General features: G+C 42.2%; 1 protein-coding gene across 11 annotated transcripts in view; it reads left to right on the top strand.

Moving 5' to 3' along the window:
* The first annotated feature begins 1,096 nt into the window (after positions 1 to 1,096).
* LOC310710349 (uncharacterized protein) overlaps positions 1,097 to 17,331 on the top strand; it is a 93,651-nt gene continuing 77,416 nt past the window's right edge. For 5 of the 11 annotated variants that reach the window (XR_014527946.1, XR_014527947.1, XR_014527948.1 and 2 more), the window contains exon 1: positions 1,097 to 1,227. Coding sequence is in view for 1 of the 11 variants with exons in the window: in XM_083511266.1 (XP_083367392.1) it covers positions 8,766 to 9,225 (460 nt within the window). In the remaining 10 variants the exon portion in view is untranslated. Of the gene's footprint in view, positions 1,228 to 3,697; positions 4,338 to 8,724; positions 9,226 to 9,258; positions 9,675 to 17,331 lie in introns of those variants that run through there. The other 6 variants (XR_014527954.1, XM_083511266.1, XR_014527951.1 and 3 more) reach the window with 5 other exon arrangements.

Consider the following 17,331-nt stretch of genomic DNA (forward strand, 5'->3'; position numbering starts at 1 on the left):
TGAGAAAACTTTTTACATTTTATATCTAGTATGACCTGGTATCTCAAGGAATAGATTTACGGAATCGTTTCCCCACCCCACCCTTCCTCCCACCCCCTCCAAACTTCTTGTGGTCATCTATAAAGATTTCCCTCCAAAAAATTCTCCATCCCTGGAGATTTCAATGTGCCTAATTATCCAGTTTCCAAAGCGCAATCAAAGCATTGGAAATTCTTTACTGTTCATGGTTGGTTTGTTTTTAACTTCCAACCTGGGCTCATGCCCAGTTTTGTGTTTTCAGTTATCCTAGGTAATTCAAATCTACTCTCTCATCCATTACAAATATACAACACTCCTTCTGACAATAAGTTACACTTTAAAAAATTGCACAGGAATTGTGTGGCCTCTGGCCTGCTTCATTATTTCGTATTGTTGTTGCCTCTCAATTTTGTTGTCATCTTAAGAATACTGCATTGTTTTGTTACATCACAGTTTTATAACAGACAATGCACTGGAACTCTTTAAATGAAATGTTCTAGAATGTGTTTAAATCATAATTTAAAAATTTAATTTATTGAGAGCTATAAAAATTAGCATGAAGAAGAACAATGTGCAATGTTGACCAAAACTGCTATGGTAACAGTGACATGCCTGGCATTGTGACATGTCCCCCTGCTGGGTTAGTTACCAGGGAACTTTGGCAAGTGCAAGTATTTGTGGGAAGTGTAAGACAAGGAGAGAGAGGAAGACGAGAGAAGGAAAGCAAGAAAAGTGTGTTTTATTAGCTTGGGAGACATTTTATTGGTTAGGGGTTATAGGATTCAGTTCTATAATTAACCATCAAGATTTAGAACCCTCCAGTCATGGCTGGATTATCCCCAAATGATTGTGCTCTGGGGCAGTTTAAATGCATTAGACTTGCCTTTTTACTTTGTGGCTATAATTACAGCAAGGCCATCTCCATGTTTTGAAGGGTCTTTTGGCAAGATTTTCTTGTTGAGACCTACTTCTGTCCACAAGATGCTTATGGCAACAAATTCATCTTTATCTTGGAAGTGTCAGGGGGCCCTAAATTCAGTTTTTAAAAAACTTTTCCCCATTCTATTTTTGGTTGAAAGGGCTTCACAGTCACTTCAGGATATGCTGCAGGCAATGCAAAGTCTATCCCTTGGCTTCCAAGAAGGAACCAGAAATCAAAGTAATCTATCCGAGGCCTGGTGACCAGAGGATGGACACAACTTCTTGGCTGTGAGTCCTGCTTCCTGTTTTGTAGGCCTTTCCCATCTGGCCAGGGAGGGTGGAGCCGTGACTAATTCCAGCTACAAAACTGAAGCTGAACAAACTATTGGGCTAGGGTGGTGTTGTTTCTGGGGGGGGGGTGCTCTTGGTTTGTCATATCTTTATTTTGGAACTGGTAATTTATGTGGAAATTGTTCAGTTTGGTTGTGTACTTTTTGTTGTTTAATTTATTGTTCACGACTACTTCTGTTATGTTTGTAAAGTATTTTTCATGTTATCTGCTGCCATGGTTTCAATTATGGAAAGGTGGCATACATAAACCGTGTTATTTGTATGATGTATGTACAGTGGTACCTCGCAAGACGAATGCCTCGCAAGACGAAAAACGCGCAAGACGAAAGAGTTTTCCGTTTTTTGAGTCGTTCCACAAGACGAATTTCTCTATGGGCTTGCTTCACAAGACGAAACATCTTGCGAGTTCTTGCGAGTTTGTTTCCTTTTTCTTAAAGCCGCTAAGCCGTTAATAGCCGCTAAGCCGCTAATAGCCGCTAAGCCGCTAATAGCCGTGCTTCGCAAGACGAAAAAACCGCAAGACGAAGAGACTCGTGGAACGGATTAATTTCGTCTTGCGAGGCACCACTGTAACTTCATCAGATAATTCAGGTGAGCAAATGTCCTCTGCTGAGGGAGAATTATTGTGAGGCCAATGAGAATCTCACTACTTGGATAAGAAGGAGGCAGTTCTCTGATTCAAGAAAATTTTGGAGGGGTGCCTTTGTAAGAAGGAAGATGAGAATTATTTTTCTTTTCTTCTTACCTTTCTTGTTGTTTCAGTAACAATCTCTATGAAGATAATACACTTGCTGAAGCAATAGGAAAGTGTTGTGACAACTTAAAGCCACAACACCTTGCATGTTAGAGCAGGGGTCAGCAAACTTTTTCAGCAGGGGGCCGGTCCACTGTCCCTCCGACCTTGTGGGGGGCCAGACTATATTTTGAAAAAAATAAAAAGAATGAATTCCCATGCCCCACAAATAACCCAGAGATGCATTTTAAATAAAAGGACACATTCTACTCATGTAAAAACATGCTGATTCCTGGACCGTCTGTGGGCTGGATTTAGATCCGGCCCCCGGGCCTTAGTTTGCCTACCCATGTGTTAGAGCATCTTCATAGGGTTGCCAGTTCGGGTCAGAATCCACCCATTTCTCCATTCATGACTGAGAATTAAACAAAAACACCCATAAAACCCTTGGCCACATCACAAGTTAAGCTGAATCTCACACCCTCAGAAATTCTAAATAAATTCTAGAGCTCCTTGTGAATGAGGCAGAAAAACAGAATGTTCTTTTATGAGGGGAAATGTTGGAAAACTAGCAGACAGGGATCAGTACAACACTACTTCCAAGCTGCAGCTTTAATTGTGCTTACCTTGTGCTTGCCTGATAATAGTATTTTATCTTCTTTCTTTCTTTAAAAAATGTATCTTATCGTTTCCGTTACTACATCAAAGACAATGGTGTTAGGTAAGATGTAGCAGCAAAACATAAACAGAAATTATCACTGCCATCAGAAAGAAATGTGTACTGCTATAAAACTTAGGAGTGGAAATGTCACTTTCGGTATATTGTGGAGAAATAACTGCTGTCTTCTTTAATTCTAAAAATGGGAGGCTCAGAGGAATATATCTTTTTGCTTGTTGGGACAAAAGAAGAGGTTATGAAAACTATCAGATGCAAGGAAATGAGCCCCACTTCTGTGGCATCATCACGAAAGTACACTTGATCTACATTCACCAGCAAAGGGTGTACTGGGAAGCCCTGGGACCCACACACATGTCAGAGACAGCCGGAAATGGGAACACACAGAGAAAGCTGGTCCAGCGTAAGAGAAATGTTGCACATTCAAGGTCATTGACTGACTTGAGAGAGCATTCACTGATGAAGGAAGATCGAAGGACAGCTTGAGGGGGGAAACTGGTTTGGTTCAACTGCATGGTGACACATCTCTGGGAACAGCCGTGGGAAAACAAGTCCTCTGCATCAAAGAGGCGAAATAAAGTAGGTGAAGCGACTGTGAGCGGACGGCTGGGATTTTATACCAACTCAGCAGAACGCGGATGAAAGATTAATGATTTAAAAGCAAGGACAGGGGGAAGGAATGTGATGAGGAAGGTCTTCTGTATCTGTAGAAGAGTATGCTCAGCGAGGGGAGTGACAGTTAATAATTGAAGAGATTAGGAGTTTCATAATGCAATGAGGAAAGTTCCTGGAGGAGCCTAAAGCCCAAGGGCCTGCGACAGAAAAGCACAAACACCTTATGGTTTTCTTTTGGATAGCATACTGGCCATGATACAAAGGCTTCCAGTACTTGTTAAGTATAGTGATTTACTTTACTGAAATTGGGAATGTTGAAATGCATTACTGTGTGTTTAATTCTGGAATGTTCCGCAGTAACTCTCACATGATTGGTTAGCTTTGGTCACATGACAAGTATCTTATTACATGCTCCATTTTGTTTTGTGTGCGAGTGACTTGGCCGTAATGGCTACATCTCTATGAACACTGATGAAGAGACGGTGTTAGTTAAGTCTTTCTCTAAATGCAATAGAGGAGAGGAGTGCTAATGTTTCTGTGTGAATGTGTGTGGCAGAAAGAAGCACAAAAGTCAATGATCTTCCAAAGAAGCAGTAAGGAGAAATCCGCTGGAAGGAGAAAGTGGAAACTACTCCGAAAGAATTGCATGGCCCAGCTGTGTATTTCACAGAAGGCTGAGTGCAAGTACTGAGAGAAAAACAGTTTGTTTGAATGTTTAAGGAAGAAGCTGTAATTTTCAACTAAGCCCATGCTTGGATGAGCATGTGACTGTAAAGACTTTGCATATATTCTTCTTTATCTATATGTTCTGCAAGCAAAAGCTTTCTGAATATCTTAACAAGTGTTTGGACATTCTTTTAATTTCAAGAAAAGAGTCAGCATTGCACATGATTTGGCTTCCCAACTACAATTTAGCTACTCTACCAACATCGTTCTCCTGGAGTTTTTCAACATCTGTAAGAACAGAGTTTCCCCTCAATTTAATTGAGTAGCCGTTACACATTCAGGATGCTCTGTGTCCAGGTAAGCCGTTGCATGTGTGAAAGGACAGCAGAAACAGAGCTTTTGAAGCTCTCAGAAGGTTCTGACTGTTTAGCATCTCCTGGCTTTCCCAGTGATTATTTCTTTTTCACATTTTCGGATTTCTCACGTAAGAAATTCCAACAGCCCTTATGGTGTTAGTTTCTTTGGAAGAGGACCACCAGGGCACTGTATTGCCTTTGCAAAAATCTGCTTATTTACAAATGATTATCATAGGGTGTGTGATCAAGCACACAGGCAAGCAGATCCAGAGCAACATCACACCTTTGAAATGGTTCGAGCCAGCTGGTTTTTTTTAGCTGCCTCTATTTCTGTTTATTTATGTGTGGCATTACTCTTTATGTACAAAGTTGGTTCTTTTGCTTTGTAGTTTACTTTTTGTTATGCCTTGTCCAGTATTATAAATCTTTTAAATGAAAGAATGAATAATACACTCTGTAAGCCAACTCCAAATCACAACAGCCACTTGTAGTTCCAAGCAATCTATTTCAAACCTACATGATATGCAAAAGTGGCTTACCAGGTTGGGCAGAGCTACTGCACTAGCTTTCTGGCAGGGGGAACTGTAATTTACCAGGAGAGTAAAGTGGTGGGGAGGGACATGGGTGGCGCTGTGGGTTAAACCACAGAGCCTAGGACTTGCTGACCAGAAAGTCGGCAGTTCGAATCCCCGCGACGGGTTGAGCTTCCGTTGCTCGGTCCCTGCTCCTGCCAACCTAGCAGTTCGAAAGCACATCAAAGTGCAAGTAGATAAATAGGTACCGCTCTGGCGGGAAGGTAAACGGTGTTTCCGTGCGCTGCTCTGGTTCGCCAGAAGCGGCTTAGTCATGCTGGCCACATGACCCGGAAGCTGTACGCCGGCTCCCTCGGTCAATAAAGCGAGATGAGTGCCGCAACCCCAGAGTCGGTCACAACTGGACCTAATGGTCAGGGGTCCCTTTACCCTTACCTTTAAAGTGATGGGGAAGTTGGCATGGTGTAAAAACACCAGACACCTGATCCAGCATTCCTGCCAATGCATTTGCACCTTCCCAACCTCCCCACCCCCTCGCCCCTTTCCCCCTTCCTACCAGTAAGCAACAGTGACCTAATTGCTGGGAAACTAGCATAGGGGCTCTGCCACACTTGGTGAGCTGCTTCTCATGTGTTACATGGGGAAATCTGTAGAATAGTGGAAACATCTTCCAAGGTATTGTCATGTTCACACTTGTAAGAATCTGTAACTTTGCACTGATGAGAGAATGAAAATTAAGAGGACGAACTCACTGAAATTAAGCACTTTTCAGTCCCATTGATTCCAATGGGTGAATTAAGTACATGTTTAAATCTTTTCTGCTGAAATCAATGCAACTTAAAAGTGCTTAACCTTGGCTGAATCATGTCCTAATACATTTGCCAGAAACTGCTATGCGATGTTCCATTTAAATGTGCAATAAATCTCTCTCCCCCGCCCCTTAGCGTCCCAGTAAAATGAACCGCAATGAAAAAACCACAAATAAATTATGCATGTAATTACATTTTTATCTGGTCATCATAATTTAGCAAATAAGACTTGAAAATATCATCACGGGAAGAAAACACAAGTCAAAGTTCAAAACTCATTATCATTTTTCCAACCCTCAATTAAAATTAGCATTTGCTTTCCACATGCAGAACCCCTATATATATATCCTGTTTTGTCAATTTTTCCTTCTAGAAACACATATCTTTGTTGATGCTTGAGTGGCTGGGTTTATTTGTGGGGGGAGGCCAAAGTAAGGAAGAGAATACTTATCTTTATTTAAAAGTTGTTGTATTTTTCTACTTTAGGGCTTTCAGAAGCCTCCAATGTCAATATACCTTTCTGCTGATAAAATGGGATTTTGTTTACTAGACGTTTTTACAGCCAAGTAATAAAAACCCGAATATCAGGAGAGGCAGCCGCACATGCATTTAAACAGTGATATGTTCAAATGTTTGGCAGTGGCATTCAGAAGCATATTTTATTGTGGCACGGCAAAATGCCAGCCGTTACGACAGGTAGACTGTGTCAGGAAAGAGGAGTTGCATATTGGAAGGGAAAATGGGAAACTGTCCAGTTTGAGGCCAGGCTATCAGAGGCACGCCAGAATCGCAAGGAGGAGTTTGTTTTAGGGTGGTTGTTCTTTTTGCATCATTTGCTGCAGGATCTTTTAAAACTAGATTTGCAAGAGATTGAACCATCTGACATTGAGGCATCCCCTGGAAAGATGCTATGTACTAATACCCACTGTGAAATCTCTTGCCAGGGATAGTGAAGCGTCCCAAGGGTAGAGGCTAAGTTCTGCCCTCCTTTTACTAGTGCCCGTCAGTATAATTCCATACAGGGCAAATTTTATACATGCCTACTCAAGTGCCCCCACTTTGCCTGAGTATGCTGGGAGTTCCATTAAACTCAAAGTTGCCCCCACTTTGAGTTTAATGAAACTCCCAGTGAAGACATCCTGCTTATTTGAACTGAGCTTTAATGGGTAACGCATTCTAACACCTGTGTTGTAATGTATATCATAGTGTATTTGATGGGCAAAGTTTTCTCTCTGGTCAGGCGAAAGTCGGTTTAACTGTCATGCGGAGCTTTAACTGGTGGAGGTGAGTTAGAATTCTCAGTATGCAAAAGGAAGATAGAAGGTATGCATATTTTGATTGGTGGGTGCAGTTTTAGAATATTCAATTAGACAGTGTGATTGGCTGGGGCTGGAGTAGTTGGAATAAAAGTATACATGTGGCTGGGTGCTTGCCAGCAGTAAGTCAGTTTGAATTGTGAATTGCGGGTAATGGGTCTTTTGGTTTTGGGTCATGTGGGAATAGCAAGGCAGATCACATGCCTAAGAAAAGCTTTGGGACTTAGTGACATTGTCTTTGTGTTGCTACTGTCCATTTTCAAACTGAAACTTAGACTTTTCAGAGTTTTGAATGGAACACTGGGCTCTTCTTTTTTTTAAAGATAATTTTTATTAACAGACCAATCAAATCAAATCAAATCAAATCACATTAATTCCAAATTACAAAGCCAAATTTTTATTTTTTGTTGGGGGTACCCATTTTTCAAGTTCCGAAAGGGATCCAATCATCTTGTTGCTGCTGCTTTAATGTCCACAAATCTGTCCAAATGATGTTCACAAGTCTATCCAATCCTTTCTTGTTTTCCACATCTCTTCTTGTTATTTTCATATATTTTTCCTTTCTCTTTGTGACCTCTGATAGTCTCCGCAAGCGAGTTGAAACAAATTGTAATCCTGTGTGGGTTTCTCCATTCATCCAAGAGTCATATTCAGACGGCTGCCGCTTTTCATCGCTTCCATAAAGAAAAACACTCTTACCGTCTACTCGTTAATCTTCACAGGTCTGTCACTCCCTTTCTCAGTCTTCTGAGGAGGTTCTGCCAGGAATCCAATATGAAAACAAATCCATAGCTTCCTCCTCCTCAATCATCAATCTTTCAACAAAACCTGCCAACATGGCGACTCTCTTTTTATTGCTGCATCATTCCAAAAGCCCTTGTTCTTTCCAGATCTCCATAAGCCAAACTTTTGGTTAATAATTCATTTCCACTCAGTTTTTAATCATCCCGCTAAGGTCAGTTATGCGACGGTTCTTTCTTGGGGAGGGGTTATTGGGTAATCACGTAGAATAAAAGAAAAAAAGTCCCCACCCATCCAGTCCCGTTCCGACATACCGACCCTTTGATGTATCTTCTTCATGATATATTCCTGTTAAATCCAACCCGTCACTCTACTTCACAGAGGTCACTTCAATTAGCAGTCCTCACTCCCGTTCTTCACTTGAAATATGTGCATTTGCTTCTCTCTAATTGTTTATTTCGAGCTCCTGCAGCCAGTTCGCGTGATCAGAGACAGCGTGCGCCTAGTGCCTTCACCCCCTTCTTTCGAACTCGGGGGTGATTTATGGCAACAGCAGGCGAGGCAGTGTTTCCCCTTTCCCTGGGGTAACAAGGGAGGCTGCATGCTCCCATATCAGCCTCTTAATTACCCCATGTGAGCCGGAGAGATGGTATTGTCAGCCATCTTCCAATGCACCCCTGGTGGCCCCTGGGACACTGGGCTCTTCAGAATGGTTTGGGAGCAATGACTGAGGTGTTTATGGGGTGGAGAAAGCAGTTGATCATGTTGTATGGGATCAACAACTACCAGACTTTTAGAAGACATCTGAAGGCAGCCCTGTTTAGGGAAGCTTTTAATGTTTGATGTATCACAGTATTTTAATATTCTTTTGGAAGCCGCCCAGAGTGGCTGGGGAAGCCCAGCCAGATGGGCGGGGTATAAATAATAAATTATTATTATTATTATTATTATTATTATTATTATTATTATTATTATTATTATTATCTATTCAACCTGACACTTTTCCACGCCAAGACAACAAGTGTGTGAGATGTTGTTTGCAGATGATGTAGTATTGACAGTGTACTCCAAGGAAACTCTACAGAGACTCATCAACCATTTTGCCCAAGTCTGCATGGAGTTTGGCCTTAGCATCAGCCAGATGAAGACTAACATCCTGCTCCATTATGTTGCCAAGGAGCTCTATGGGAAGCTGGCTTCAGGCACCAGAGTCATTGGCAGACTAACTGCATTACAAAGCTGTGGGAATCCCTTGCAGATGACTGCAGTGCTTGAAGACAATCAGTCAGGCTGTGTTTCTACAGCAGTGACCAGAGGACAAATGATCACTGGGAGGAGGGCAGAAAGAGGAAATGCCATGGTACACCTGCAGCAGCACAACTGGACACCTTCATCTGCCCACCTGCAACAAAACATGTCTCTGCCAAATTCAGTCTCTACAACCATAGCAGACACTGCCACTCTCCAAAGGTTTAACTTCACCCTTGAAGGTGTATTCTTCCATTGCCTCCCAAGACAGACGGATGACAACCATAGCCTCATCCTGGCAAGTCTTTCTTGGACACATAAAAGCATAATTTAACACTGGAAGCTGTGTTTGCTTCAAATATCTTTAACAATGCTACAAATGCCTAACATCATGCAGTGGCTCTCAATTATTGCAGGCATGTCCTTTAAGAATAAATGCATCAGGCAGAAAAAACAACTGCCTTTTCAATGGGGGAAACAAATTATATTGGCATCTAACGCTGAGACCAAATTATAGCTAAGGAGTAAGAGGAAGAATTTTCCCAGTGGTGAAAATCCACAATCATTGATAGGTACCCACTGAAAATATGGACTGAGACAGAGAAGATTCAGACATATTATGGTTGCTGTGGAAACCTCTGGCTTTCAGACTGGAAGACTATGCCCAACAAGAGTAGGGAGGGACAAAAAGGTAAATTTTGGGTTCTCTCGCTTGCTTCCCCAGTCTTTCATTCAGTTGGCCTCATTTCCGCATCAGCTTCTGGGGATGAGGATTAAAAGCCCACATGAATATTTGCATGCATTTCTGCGACATTTCTCCTCATATGTACAATTAGTATGCCTTCATAGCCTATAATTTTTTTTGCCGAACTAATGTCCATAATACAGTGCCTTTTTGTATGTTGTTTTCAGTGGTATATACCCTGTCTCCTAATACATACCTTTTAAAATGTGAAATGCATAGGAGTACAAATGGCAAATGATGGCTGGATTTTTATTCATGAATTAATTGAGGAAATACACTTTAATTATTGCAACCCAAATGAATTCCTCCCCATCTTTAAAGGAGTGTCAGGCTGCTGTGCACACCACGCTATCAAATCATGATGGTGGTCTTCTCCAAAGAGCTGAGGGCTGTGTATATCGGCGTTGTGAATTTGTGGCCTTCCAGCTGTTGTTGGACTCTTCCATCCACCCAAGCCAGCATGTCTAGTGGGTAGGGATGCTGGGAATTGTAGTTCATCAACATCTGGAAGGCCACATGTTCCTGGTGTATATGATCTATGTTTTCGTCTGTGAATAGACAAAACTTACGTTTACACAGTAGAGTTCGGATTTCTAACTGAGCACAAAAATCAGCTTGATGAGAATAAAGAAAATGTTTCATAGTAAAGGACCCAAAAGACCCACAACTGTTTGAATGGCTCAGTTTTTTAAGCTGACAAATAGGCAATGGCACCTCCCATTTTGTGGAGGAAATCAATATGACGCCTCTAAGTAAAATCTGCAAGGAGAAAAAGAGTTCAGGCACCTTACAGGGTTGCCATTGTTTCTAGTTGCTGTAGCAGTTAATGAGTAAATCATCCCATTGTCATGAAGTTTGCAAGAAGTAGAAGGTATATGTCAAAGATAAAAGGGGGAAAGTAGTATGCGTGGCATGTTTACTATCTAGATTTCTCTTAACAGAAAGGGAGGCACCCTGTTGCTATGACTTCTTTGTATCCTGTCAAGCTAGACGTACACGGCACATTATTTTCACACCACCAGTTCTTTCTTGTCCAAAATGCACTGCAGCCCCTCCCCCCGGCATTCAGAATGGAAAACCAGACTGGACTTCTAATTAGATTGCCACTCGTTTCTGCGAGCACTAACTCGAAACCAGAAGTGATTGTCAAATGACCGCCACACAACTCTGAAAGTAATTGCTAGAGATTGGAATGGTGTCTTTCTTCCAGAAATCAAAAACTCGGCACAATATGACAGTGTGGGCCTTCTATCCCATTCTCATGTTCTAACCTGCATGTTTGAGGCCACTAGAAGTGCTTCACTTTAGTGGACTCTGAGGTCCAGCTCCAAAGGCCTTCTGGCGGTTCCCTCACTGTGAGAAGTGAAGTTACAGGGAACCAGACAAAAGGCCTTTTCGGTAGTGGCACCCACCCTGTGGAATGCCCTCCCATCAGATGTCAAGGAAATAAACAACTATCTGACTTTTAGAAGACATCTGAAGGCAACTCTGTATAGGGAGGCTTTTAGTGTTTGGTGTTTTATTGTGTTTTAATATTCCGTTGGGAGCCACCCAGAGTGGCTGGGGTAGCATATTATTATTATTATTATTATTATTATTATTATTATTATTAGGGCTTCCATCGTGGAACCCTCGTGGTCCCTTCCAACTATGATTCTATGATTAATTCTATGATTTGAATGGTACAAAAGTGTATGCCACAAATACTTGTTTATTAGTCTCATGGCCACCAGGGGGCATTGCTTACTGGGATCAATATATATATAATCCAAATTAATCCAAAAAGAAACACCCCCCAAAAACCAAGACACAGAAGAAAACAATGGCATGGCCCTCCTTCCTTATATCAAGGGCACTACAGATAAAATTAGCAAAATCCTCCATAAACACAATATCAAAACAGCCTTTTGCACCAACCAAAAAATAGCCAATATCCTCAGAAACCCCAAAGATAAAATCCAGTTGGAAAACCAAGGGGTCTATGAAATACCCTGCAAAGTCTGCCCAGCCACGTACATTGGACAAACAAACAGACGAATAAATGCACGTATCGCAGAACACAAGAATGCCGTCAAAAAAGAAGAAAAAACTTCCTCTCTTTTCCAACACATGAAAGAAACAGGACACGAAATTAATTTTGCAGATTCCAAATTGCTCTTTAACATGGAACATCACCACAAGAGAATAATCATGGAAGCCATCGAGATAGAGAAACACCCTCACAACATGAACAAGCGTGACGACACGTCCCGCCTGCCAGACATCTGGAAATTAGCCCTCCCCACAAAAACCGACACCAGAACCAGAGGCACACAGAACGCCATCACCAATCAACCACACCAGACCCAAACCCAGACCCTCTCCACAGATAAATTACAGACACCATCCAGTAGCCAAACCATAGTGGCACCTCCGGATGCTGCACCCCCCTGCAATCCCTACACAGATCTGGCTGGCACAGGGCACAAAACCACAGCTCGCCCCTATACACGAAGCCAAGCCAGAGCACAACTAAGTGCAGTACAGCCATCTTCTCAGAAAAACTCTTCACAAGCTCAAGAGGTCAAGACACGAAAGCTTTAGCAACTAATCCACACCTAATGACCCACCTAAGTGGTACTCAGAATATCACTCAAGAAATCACTCAAGATATCCCTCAAGTAATTAAGGAACAAAAGAAGAAAAGGCACACTAACCTGGGAACTTCCTCTCTGCCCAGAACGTTTGAGGCTATACACCACACCCCCTCAACAGTATTTATAGGAACTCAAACACTGAGATCCTGCTCTGTTCCAGTAACAAGAAGCCGAAAGCACCAGCCTGAAGATGACGAGTGAGACCTCGTCGAAACGTCGCCTAGACACCCCAACTCTTACACGGGAAGACACCCGAAGACACCAAAACCTGCATTCCTGTACCCGTGAAAATCTACGAAAGCATATATATATATATATATATATATATATATATATCCAGCATGGGCTAATATAGGAGTGTGTCAAGTTTCATATTTTAAGCACAAAGTACATTATTTTCGGCTGAACCTTCTCCTTTTACTTTCTTGATTGCATGATTCAGATTTGAACCCCAAGAATACATGAGGCTATTTCTCAAAGGTTGATTCCTGGCAATGCTTCTGAAATTGGGCACATAGCTCAATATCAGACCTTATTATGCTGCATATGTATAGAAGATACATTGGAGGAAGGACTTAATTAATTGACTTGCTAACATGCCCTTCTAAAAATAAATAAATACTTCAGAGGCCAATTTTAATTCTCATTAAGAAATACCATTATGACAAACAAGAAAAATTGATCATTTGTGGTAGCAGAGCAACAATTACAGTTTTTGGTTTCGACAAAATATGCCCTTTTTCTGTGCACCTTTGATCTGTTTTTAAAAATCCCCATTCAGTCCAAAGAGATTTAAGCAGTCTGACTGTGGGCAAGACAGCAGTGCAAATCGTTAAGAATATTTTGGCATTCATCTATACCTGAAGATTTAAAGAATTCAGAGAATATATGATTTAATTGAAAACCAAGTTTCTCTGAACGATGCAGACAATAGGATTAGATAAAGGTGAAATCTGAGCTTTCTCCACCTCAAGTCTTAGTGTTGTAGGTTTTATGCTGCAAAAGCATCTTAAGAGTGACAAAAATAAAAAGCCAGCTTACCTTAAGTAGGTTCTCTCCTGAATGACGTGCTTTCCTTGATAGATATATATTGCACATCTTCCCCTCCTGTTGCAGTGCTCATTTTTGACATCTTCTTTGAAGTCATTGGATATAAGAACACTACAGCCAAAAGCAAACTTTAATCCCTACAAAAGAAACTTATGGGGAAGTCAAAATGCAGTTGTGTATTGGTACAGTATTTAGTAGATGGAGACGGTGTAAATAAGATAAGGAAGACCGAAGAGAGGGCAAAATGGACAACTGAATAAGACCAAGGATAAGAGGCAAGTTTCTGAAGTTTAGCCCAGTTGAGTCTTGATCAGTCAGGCCAGGCCTCTTGACAAAGTACTAAGGATTGTGGCAAAACTGTTTTGTCTTATGGGTGCGCCACATCCTGGCCACATTTTTTTTTGGGGGGGGGTGACAATATGCACTACTTTTCACTCCCTGATACTGGGGATAATAGCTTCATTGATGCACAGGAAACTGAGGTAGTGCTACGGAAACCTGCTAAAGGGCAGAAACTACAAGAAGAAAGCAGCTGCAGGTTTCAGTTGTCTCTAAACCAATGCACACGGTATGGGAAACAAGCAAGATGAATTGGAGCTCTTAATACAGGGTGACAAATATGACCTAAGAGGCATTACTGAAACCTGGTAGGATGAGACTCCTAACTAGAGTAGAAACTGAGGGATATAAGCTCTGCAAAAGGAATAGACCAAACAGGAAGGGGGGAGAAGTAGCATGATATGTGGGGAGATCCATGACTTGGAGCATGGAGGGCAGATTGAGAGTATATGGATAAAAACTGTAGGAGAGGGAAAGAACAGTGACCTTACTGTGGGTGTCTGCTATAGACTTTCAAGCCAGACTGCTGTTCAAATTCTTTATAAACAACAAGGAAGAAGGAATTGAGGGGATGCTCATCAAATCTGCAGATGACATCAAACTGGTAGGGGTAGCTAATGCTGCAGAAGACAGAATGTAACAGGATGGAGAACTGGGCCCCAACCAACAAAATGAGTTTAAATAGGGACAAATTCCTTGGGCAGGAATGACCAGCTGGACAAATATAAAACAGAGGACACCTGGCTTGCCAGTAGTACATATGAAAAGGAAACAGGAGTCAACAATGTGATGCAGCAGCAGAAAGAGCTAATGCTATTCCAGGCTGCATCAACAGAAGTTCAGTGTTCAGATCAAGGGAAGTCATAGTACCACTCTATTCTGCCTTGGTTAGACCACATCTGGAGTACTGTGTCCAGTTCTGGCACCACAGTGTAAGAAGGATTTTGATAAGCTGGAACATGTGTAGAGGAGGGTGATCAAGATGATCAAGGATCTGGAAACCTAGCCTTATGAGGAACTGTTGAGGGACTTGGGTATGTTTAGCCTGGAAAAGAGAAGACTGGGAGGAGAAATGATAGCCATACTCAGATATCTAAAGAGCTCTCACATGGAAGATGGAGCAAGCTTGTTTTCTCCTGCTCCGGAGGGTAGGACCCGAACCAATGGATTCAAGTTACAAGGAAAAGAGATTCCAACTAAATATCAGGAAGAACTTTCTGACAGTAAGAGTTGTTTGACAGTGGAATAGACTCCCTCAGGAAGTTGTGGATTCTTCTTACTTGGAGGTTTTAAAGCAAAGGTTGGATGGCCATCTCTCATGAATGCCTTGGTTGAGATTCCAACATTTGAGGGGGTTAGACTAGATGACCCGTGGGGTCCCTTCCAACTCTATGATACTTTCCCCTACACCAATGGGAGCTTTTTAAAAGTTACCATTGTAGCCACATGCAAGGCTATATTTGTGAAAGACCAACATTTGTGAGAGGCAACACCCTTTCTATTGTATTAGTGAAATACTCACTAAAAGGTAAAGGGACCCCTGACCTTTAGGTCCAGTCGTGGCCGACTCTGGGGTTGCGGCGCTCATCTCGCTTTATTGGCCGAGGGAGCCGGCGTACAGCTTCCGGGTCATGTGGCCAACATGACTAAGCTGCTTCTGGCGAACCAGAGCAGTGCATGGAAACGCCGTTTACCTTCCCGCTGGAGCGGTACCTATTTATCTACTTGCACTTTGACGTGCTTTCCAACTGCTAGGTGGGCAGGAGCTGGGACCGAGCAACGGGAGCTCATCCCGTTGTTGGGATTCAAACCGCCGACCTTCTGATCAGCAAGTCCTAGGCTCTGTGGTTTAACCCACAGTGCCACCCGCGTCCCATATACTCACTAGATTGATGTAAATATCGTTGAAGTCTAGCACACTCCTTCCTGAAAAACTAACGGCCCTAAGGGTAAGGTGTTTCCAAGGACAAAACTAACTTAGCCATAACAATCATGATGTTGATACTGAAAGAAAGCAGCCCAAATGAAGTTTGAAGTTTGCTTTAGACATTTCCCAGAGACCTTAAAAATATGCTGTTTGATTTTGAACTAAAAAGCAGTAATTTGCTGAGTTGTACATTGAGCCCTCCTGATATGGATGTTTCCATAAATATTGGGATTTCTAAAACACATTTTCATTTATTTTAATACTGGTCTGATTACTAGACATTTGAACTATTGCTGTAGTTCAAGGAGAAGGTTGAAGTCCTACTATGGCTTTTGACATAAACTGAAATCACGTTCTTAAAAGCAATGCCCAAAACACAGGTTGTTTAACCTGCTGCAGCAGTCTATAGACCCAGTCTATAGACCAAGATTAGGAATGTAGTAGATGCAGATACAATTACTGCACACAAGAGCAGAATACAAACACAATATAACAAGCAGCGGCCGTCAGAAACCATTTTTTCTTTTAAAAAAATAAAAAATCCACAAGGACAATCCATAGCACAATAAAATCAGATGTCATTTATCCAAGACAGTAAAGGCAGCTGCTTTCTGATCTTCTCTGTCATGTCAGGAATCTTTGACGCTGCCAATGACACGCCAGGAGTTTTATCTGCTAATGCAGGCATGGGGAACATGTCCCAGCTTGAGGGCAACATTCCTTTCTGAGGAACCTTCTGAGGGCCACATGCCAATAGTGGGTGGACCAGAGTCCATTGTGGGCAGAATTACCTAAATGTTACTTTCGTTCCATAGGCTAGTTTCTACACACACACACATGCCTCAGTATTCTCTACTGAGGGGAGCAAAAGTTCTTATTGGAGTTCAAGGAAACATTCCAGTCAAGCAAAAACATTTTGGGTGTGAAGCAAGGCTGATGAAGAGACTACTGGGGAGACTACCGAGGGCCATACAGAGCGATATGGGAGGCCGTATTCATACCTTACAACTGTCCTAGAAAAACCGGAACATCCCGGTTTCCCCCTGTGAGATCACAGCAGCCATTTTGGATGCCGTGCTCTCACACGGTTTCAAGATGTGCACTTGCCCTGTAAGAAGAGCTGGGGGGGGCATGATCTCACACACTACCCAATAGTGTGTGGTTTTGGGTGCTGTGCCCCCCAAAAGTGCTTTTTCGGGGTTACAATCTCACGGGTCACATGACTCATGCAGGAGTGTGGTCCTGGAAAATGGCAGTCCAGGAAAATGGAGGGTATGCATATTCAGTCCTGAGGTTCCCCACTCTTGAGCTAATGGATGTATGCGGTAAAGAAGCCAAAAGGGGAGCGGTTAGTTAGCTGTAAATCCCAGAAAAAGAAAAATTGCAGAAGGATATGACCCACACTTTCCACTCTTGTTGTGCTGAAACGGGCCCTTCAGTTTCTCATGTTTTCCCTTTGTGAAACGTGATTCCATTGTTTAGGGTTGGGGAGGATTGCACTCCGCTCTATATTTTGGAGCAAACGATCGCATCCCTCCCCATCCCTGAGCCATGCACAGATTAGAATGCAAATCTTCAGGGTGAGATGTATGATCAACAACTGACGCACATTAACTGTGCTTATGAGCTGGTCAGAGGGCTGCCTCTTTCT

Source organism: Podarcis liolepis (genome assembly GCF_965112155.1).
Source record: "Podarcis liolepis genome assembly, chromosome: 6".
Lineage (NCBI taxonomy): Eukaryota > Metazoa > Chordata > Lepidosauria > Squamata > Lacertidae > Podarcis > Podarcis liolepis.